We start from the raw sequence: 7,688 nt of genomic DNA on the forward strand, positions 1-7,688 counted from the left end.
ATATTTTTGATTAAATTTGAGAGCTGTCTCACTACCACATTGGTTGCATAAGGGCCAGAAAGTCAATGAAGAAAATGTTTAAATATCCCAAGTGACTACAGTGGCTCAACTATAAGTTTATCAAGCGACGAGAATACTTTTTGTGCAAAAAAAACAAACAAAAATAGCGACTTTATTCGACTATTCCTTTTCTTCCTTGTTGGCCTGAAACGAGACTTCCTTAGATTTCCACGACGCATGCGCGAGAACTGAACTGAAGTTGAAGGAGATCGCAATTCTCGCGCATGCGTCGTGGAAATCTAAGGAAGTCTCGTTTCAGGCCAACATAAATTATAAATATTACCTTTAATAAATAAAGAAAATAATGTTTAAAAATCTTAATGGGCTCTCCTGGCATAATTGTGAAAGTGTCTATTTCACTAAGTGGCCAATCATTTTCCTATACATTTCTAAATGTATGGGAATTTCATAAAGTTTGTCACAGAAAAAAATGTCCTTTGGTGTTACGCAATAACCTGATATTATGTTGGGCAATATTATGGACAACTAAATTTAGTAGAAAGACCCCATTCAAGGTCATGTGACTGAAGACCCCTATGAAGCCCATGAGCAGTGCACATAGTAATTATTTCTCTCAGAATTGGTCAAATATTTAACTGTTTTCAGACCACTGAAGTTGTTAAGTTTTTTTTGTAGGGAAAAGTTTATCAAGTTAATCTATTCATGGTAAAAATTATTCAAATTTTTACTTTCATATAATATAAATATCACTTTCTTAAAAAAATGTTTTAATAATGTGAACAATTCTCTCAATTATTTTTTTTAATGTTATTTAACATAATTTTTCAGTACTTTTTAAATGTCACGTAGGACATATTTACAGTATCGTTGAGTGAAAACGTGAAAATAATATGTGAAGTCATTGACAAAATGAGTTACCACTACTAGTTTCTGAAACTGCAGTTTTCATACTCTATAAATATATGTATTTTTTCTTAAAAAGTTATGTTTTCATAAAAAAGTACTTTTTCTTGGCCATTTGTCAACTACCCATATGCAGTTGGGACGCCATGCAAAACGCTGCACTGAGTAACTGGCTGCCACTGCAACTCAGGACCCCTGAGCAGACAGAACAAGCCATAACTGCATAATTTTGTATAAGTAGACAGGTCTATGACTCATCATTTGCTAGGCAGAGATGAACACGGCAGCTTGTGGAAAATGTTCTGTTATGGCTTCTCTGAAGAAGGGAGACGTTTGTTGCAAAATAGAAAGAAAATAGAAAGAAACAAATAAAAAGAAAAATAAATTAAAACAAATAAAAATGTTGCAAATATAAATTAATAAAACTATAAAATATTTATGGATTTATTTTGATCATAGGGTAACCTAGCTGCATAGCTTACTCTCAAGGTAACAGTTAATTAAAAAATCTCTGTAAAAACTAAGTTAACTTGAGCAAACAAATTAAAGGTTAAAATGTGAGCCCTTTTTTTGGGAACAGCCTTTTTTTCTATGTTGAAGGAAACCCCCTTATCCCGAGAAACTGAAAGTAAAAGGAAAATAATGTCGGTGTCCTAAAATGCCCCGGCGCGGTGTCAAGAAAAGACAACTTCGCACTCCGTAGGCACCGGGCAAAACATAGAGAGAGAAAAAATAACCGAAAAAGGGTAACGTTTGTTTTGTTTTTTGAGAATATCTTACGCGCACGAGTTTATACAGCGTTACCACAGCGGGCAACCGATTTACACGTGCATCATGCAGAAAGCGTTGGTGTTCGCGTGTATTTTATGTGTTGATATAATAATAGTTTACACTCTGGACCTCGGAGCAACATTGCTGAAGTTTCGTACAAGAAATCTCGACCATAATCTGTTCCGCCAATGGGCTGAATCTGGACTGCGATGCACACTACTGTATGCAGGATCTATGTTATCTAAAGATGCTGCAGGTCCATTAATAAGGAGATGGATTACAGTCCACTGTTTTATCGATTCGGTATACGAAACCGGACGCTTGGCGTTGTTTGACAACTATCGCCTTGATAAATATAATAGCTGGCTTGTCGGAACCGTCGCTGCTGCTTTGGCTTGTCTCTTTTGGGAGGTAATGCTGCCTGACACGAATGGAGAGAGTAACGGTAACGGTAAAGAGCGCAAACAGAGGGCTCGAGTCCTCTTCATCCGGGTCATCCGTTTATACAAACCTGACTACATATTATTGTGTGGAGCTTTTGTCTTTCTGTCCCTAGCTGTGCTATGTGAGTATTTCGTTGCATTTAGCCTACTTAGTATATAAAATAAAAGTATAACGTTAATGTAAACCTTTTTTTTTTAAGTTCCTTTTGTTTGCTTTCAGGTGAGATGTTCATCCCACTGTACACAGGAGAGGTGATTGACATATTGGGTTCTCATTACCAGTGGGATAACTTCAGATCTGCCATAATTCTTATGGGATTATTCTCATTGGGAAGGTTGGTATTACAATTATGTGTTTTACAAAAATGCCCTTTTAGTTTCTTAATGAACACTGTTTTTTTTTTTGTTATTCTCAGTTCTTTCAGTGCAGGTTGTCGTGGAGGCCTGTTCATGTGTGCAATCAACAGCTTCACTTGCAGAGTTAAGATGCAACTGTTTGGGTCCCTTGTCAGGCAGGATATTGGCTTCTTTGAAACCATCAAGACAGGTAAATCTAATGCAGTGTCTGTGGTCAATGGACAGACTTGCAATGCAATCATCAATGCTCTTAATATGGAGTCATAAATTGTTTCCTCTGAATATGTGTCTTTCAGGTGATATCACATCTAGACTGTCCACAGACACTACTTTGATGAGCCACGCTGTAGCCCTGAATGTCAATATCCTTCTACGGACCATGATTAAGACCCTAGGCATGCTGTATCTGATGGTGAGCCTCTCCTGGAAGCTTACACTGCTGATGCTGATGGAGACGCCACTGACAGGCTTACTGCAGAACATATATGACACGCATTATCAGGTTTGGGGTTAACAAAAGTACTATGATGAATGATGAAAAAACGTTTCTCTTTTTTGAGATCATACATCACATTTCAAGATTTCATGGCCTTTTTAGAGGCTGTCAAAAGAAGTTCAGGACTCCATAGCACAATCTAATGAGACTGCTGGGGAGGTGGTGTCAGGAATCAGGACGGTAAAGAGTTTCAGGACAGAACTTGGTGAAGCCCATCGCTATGATGTTTGCTTGATGGAAACCCATAATCTAAAGACCCGACGGGACACAGTCAGGGCAATTTACCTGCTAGTTAGACGGGTTAGTATGAGTTGACCTCTCGTTTTAATGTGCATTGTGTTTATTTTCTTTGAAGCAAACTTGTTAATATGGAACTACATACTCCATTGCTATGGATCTTTTCTGATTTGCAGATGACAGAAGTAGGAATGAAGGTGGCCATGCTTTACTATGGGAGACTCTTCATCCAGTATGGACAGATGACCACAGGAAATCTCGTCTCTTTCATCCTTTATCAGCAAGACCTTGGAGACAACATCAGGGTGTGTCTGTGTGTGTGTGTGTATATATATATATATATATATATAGGTTTTTGTGGTGACACAAGAGGGTAGAGAAAAGTTATATCACCTAAATCAACAGTCCTCAAAAAAGCATGTTTAAGGTAAAAAGATTCATAAATATTTATCCACCTCTATTCCAGACTTTGATCTACATCTTTGGAGACATGCTGAACTCAGTAGGTGCGGCCGGTAAGGTGTTTGAGTACCTGGACCGAAAGTCTGAAGTCAGTACTGATGGCAATTTGCAGCCCAGTGATCTGAAAGGACACGTCAGCTTTCAAAACCTCACCTTCTCGTATCCCAGAAGGCCTGACCACAATGTGTTAAAGGTACAACGTTTGCTCTGAAGAATCACTTCACTAAAGCTTTGTCAAAGTTGATAAGGCAATTCACATGAACCTGTTCTAAAATATTTTTTATTTCTTATATTACATTTTTTTTTAATAGTGTTAATAAACTGCATGAGTACATAAGTTTGCAAATATGTTGTGTACGAGCTAATTCTCTCTAATATAAATGCAGTTGTTATTTATGAGCTATGCATGATCTATTAAAGTTTTATCATATACATATACAATTTTAAAATGATTATTTTCAATAAGTTATCTTAATTATGCCTACTTTTGTATCTGTTTTCAGAACTTCTCTCTGGAGTTGAAGCCCGGTCAGATGACGGCTCTGGTGGGAATGTCAGGTGGGGGGAAGAGCACGTGTGTGAGTCTGCTGGAGAGATTCTACCAGCCTCAACAGGGACAAATTCTGTTAGATGGACAACCACTGCAGAACTACCAGCACAAATATTTGCACAACAAGGTGAATACTTTCAATGAACAAACACTTTAATGTTGTACTGTATTCCATACCACCATTCTAAAGAACCCAACGAATCCAATGCAAGAACATCTACTGTAAATAATCTCTCTCAGATAGCACTGGTGGGTCAGGAGCCTGTACTTTTCTCTGGCACCGTTCGAGACAACATTGGCTATGGTCTGCCTGGCTGCTCAATGGAGAGAGTAAAGGAGGCTGCCAGCAAAGCCAATGCCCATTCCTTCATCAGCAAACTGGAAAATGGCTACGACACAGGTAAAAAAAACTGCTATCACTTACCACTTTAATTCTCATATTTGGTTAAGTGGCTAGGTCAACTTTTATTGGTCAGTCCTGATGGGACACACACACACACACACACACAAAAAAAACGAATTATTTTCCAATATCTGTGAACAACAGAATTGATAGAATTCATAGCTTTTAGTTATACATCCAAAAATGCTTTGCCTGAAAACACTTTGCTGGTCAACTGGCTAGACCAGCACTAACCAGCATATGCCAGGCTGATACCAAAATGTAACACTATCAAAAGTGTTTGTTGATAAAACTAGCATGCAAATACACTTTGTCTAAGATGGGCTTTACATTTAAAGCGGTACTCCACTTTTTTGGAAATAGGCTCATTTTACAACTCCCCCAGAGTTAAGCAGTTGAGTTTTACCGTTTTCGAATCCATTCAGCCGATTTTCTGATATTTAGAAGAATATCAGGAACCAGACAGTTTCTGGTCTCAATGACTTGGAAGTCTATGGAAGTCAATGGTTACTGATATTCTTCTAAATATCAGAAAATCGACTGAATGGATTCGAAAACGGTAAAACTCAACTGTTTAACTCTGGGGGGGGGGGGGGGGGTGGTTTCCCTTTAAAGTCATTTTAGACTTACTGATTGTCAGCCATTTTTAATATTTTTGGGGGGAATTTCTGTTATCACTACATTTATGATTGACGGTTTTAGATTTTAGCATGCAATGGTGTTTTTTGCAATGCAAAGTACACCGCCATCAAACAGTGCTTTCTTTGTTAGATGTGGGAGAGCGTGGTAACCTGCTCTCGGGAGGTGAGAAGCAGCGAATCGCTATCGCCAGAGCTCTGATCAGACAACCCCAGGTGCTCATACTGGACGAAGTGACTAGCTCTTTGGACACTGAAAGTGAACAAATGGTAAATAATATGGCTATTCAGAACACAAACACACACATAACCCTTACAAATCCCTGATTCCTTTAGTGGTGCTATCAAATGATTTCTTATGTGTTTTATTATTCCACAGGTTCAACAGGCCCTGGCTTGCTGCCCAACTCAGACCTTGCTTGTGATTGCTCATAGGCTGAAGACCATTGAGAGGGCGGATCAGATTGTGCTGATTGACAGTGGGGAGGTGGTGGAGTCAGGCACTCATGAGGAACTCATGAACCAGAAGGGAAGTTACTATAAACTGAGAGAAAGACTCTTTAGTGACGATAACACAGTCAAAGACAAAGAGAAATCGGACACAGTAAAAATCGAATAGCCTGTCGCAGAAATATTGTACATTGTAATAAACAAACATGCCATTGTAAATAGATACCTGTAAGGGCATAAGTTGTGATACTGGGCTGTACATAAACCCAGTGATGATCATCAGTCAAAATGTTTCATCTCAAACACCTTTGATTGTGTTACATTTTGGATGTGTTGGAAGTTGTATTATTTAAATGTGAATAAATAATGGGATCTTGCTAATCTGCTTGTGACTGATTTTAATAGTGGTTTAATTCGTTTAATTTGAGATTGCAGTGTCTTATGGGTGTCTGGTATACATGAATGAATATACTGTATCTGCTCATGTGATGTTCTTAGATAACTTTAAACTATTATTCTATATGGTTTAAATCTAGTGATATAGTGACTAGTTTTGTATTTGTTCAAAAGAAATACTGTTCAGAGTTAGTATGATTACAGAATCATGGTCAGAAATGGGGCACAATTGGTTTTGTGAAACCATGTGAGTTTCAGGAAATGCCCAAGCTGTCATTCTGGTTTATTGGCGCTCTGCCTGGTAGCACCTTTTTGTTATTGTGTTAGTTAACCCGATTTGAATGTGCAGATGCAAAACACACACACACACACACACACACACACACACACACACACACACACACACATGCAGGTTGGATTATCATGTTTAATGGGGACAATCCACATCATAATTTTGATACTCTACAAACTTCTAACCCTTTAGCCATCACAGAAAATCATACTTTTTTTTTTTTTTTTTGCATTTAAAAAAAACATCACTTGGTATAATTGATACAGGGTTTTGCTCATAGGGAGCAAAAATTCCCAAAAAATAAATATATTACCATTTTAAAGTTTTCAATAAGTGTATTTATTTAATAATAAACAAATCTTAAAAACAGAAACCCAACTACCCAATCAGTCTGACCTCATTTCACCCCATTCATTCTCATTTCATTACGTTATCACATTATCAAAGCTAACAATGCTCCATAAAATTGAAGTTTCATTGCTGTTATGACCCTTATGTTGAGCAGCACTATAGATCGATATGCATGCGAGAACCAAATGTTAGATTTTGATCTATTATTTTTACACTAGCTGTGCGGTAGCTTTGTGACACACGTTTTATTTTTATTTTGAGCGATGCAGCTACCACAAGATCAACTATCAAACAAGTTAACCCGGTTTTGCTGGAAAGGTCCTATTGTTGTTTCACCTGGTACACATTTGTATGTTTGGCTTGGTGTCTGGCTGTACCTCGCTCAAGCCGTAACCCCCCACCCACTCATGCCAACGGGACAGATATGATCTCCATTTTATAACGCTGCCAGCGCTTTACCTGCCTCAAAATGGCTGCCACCATTTTTCGATTATGCATATAGCCTATGTCTCTTTTTTCCTAAACTACAAAGGCATGTTCCTTGTGGTGATGGATTCTGGTTTAGATTAAAATTACATTACATTTCAGTATATTCTTTGAGTAGACTTGGTCTCTAATAAGCTTTATCATGACATGTTATAATTTAAAATGGAATATGTATTACCTTATTGCATAAAAATCATTTTACGAATCAAATTTCTATTACTTTACACACCAGGAAGGCAGAAAGATAAAGACAGTCATTTTCTCAGGTAACATCGGGATGCTAAGGGTGTTGGCAATGAACGAGTTAAGTGTTTGCAGTGTACATGCCAGTGAAGATGCACTATTGCTTTCGGGAAACCACATGACTTTCACGAAATGCCAAGGTTGCCCGTCCAGTTTATCTGAGCTCTTATTGGCAGCACCATTTTGTGA

General features: G+C 37.9%; 1 protein-coding gene across 2 annotated transcripts; it reads left to right on the top strand.

Moving 5' to 3' along the window:
* Positions 1-1,570: 1,570 nt before the first annotated feature.
* tap2a (transporter associated with antigen processing, subunit type a) lies at positions 1,571-6,112 on the top strand. 2 transcript variants are annotated; one of them, XM_039678735.2, is made up of 11 exons: positions 1,571-2,260; positions 2,359-2,473; positions 2,555-2,685; positions 2,792-2,997; positions 3,094-3,291; positions 3,405-3,533; positions 3,695-3,883; positions 4,194-4,367; positions 4,481-4,640; positions 5,415-5,551; positions 5,661-6,112. In XM_039678735.2, exons 1-11 carry the CDS (start codon positions 1,759-1,761, stop codon positions 5,898-5,900), a joined length of 2,181 nt encoding a protein of 726 aa, XP_039534669.2. In that variant the 5' UTR covers positions 1,571-1,758; the 3' UTR covers positions 5,901-6,112. The 2 variants fall into 2 exon arrangements, with proteins under 2 accessions (XP_039534669.2, XP_088978957.1); XM_089122831.1 differs by having other exon boundaries at positions 2,359-2,685.
* The last annotated feature ends 1,576 nt before the right edge of the window (positions 6,113-7,688 follow it).

This window comes from Pimephales promelas, chromosome 18, assembly GCF_988280905.1.
Source record: "Pimephales promelas chromosome 18, fPimPro1.hap1.1, whole genome shotgun sequence".
In the NCBI taxonomy this organism is placed as follows: domain Eukaryota; kingdom Metazoa; phylum Chordata; class Actinopteri; order Cypriniformes; family Leuciscidae; genus Pimephales; species Pimephales promelas.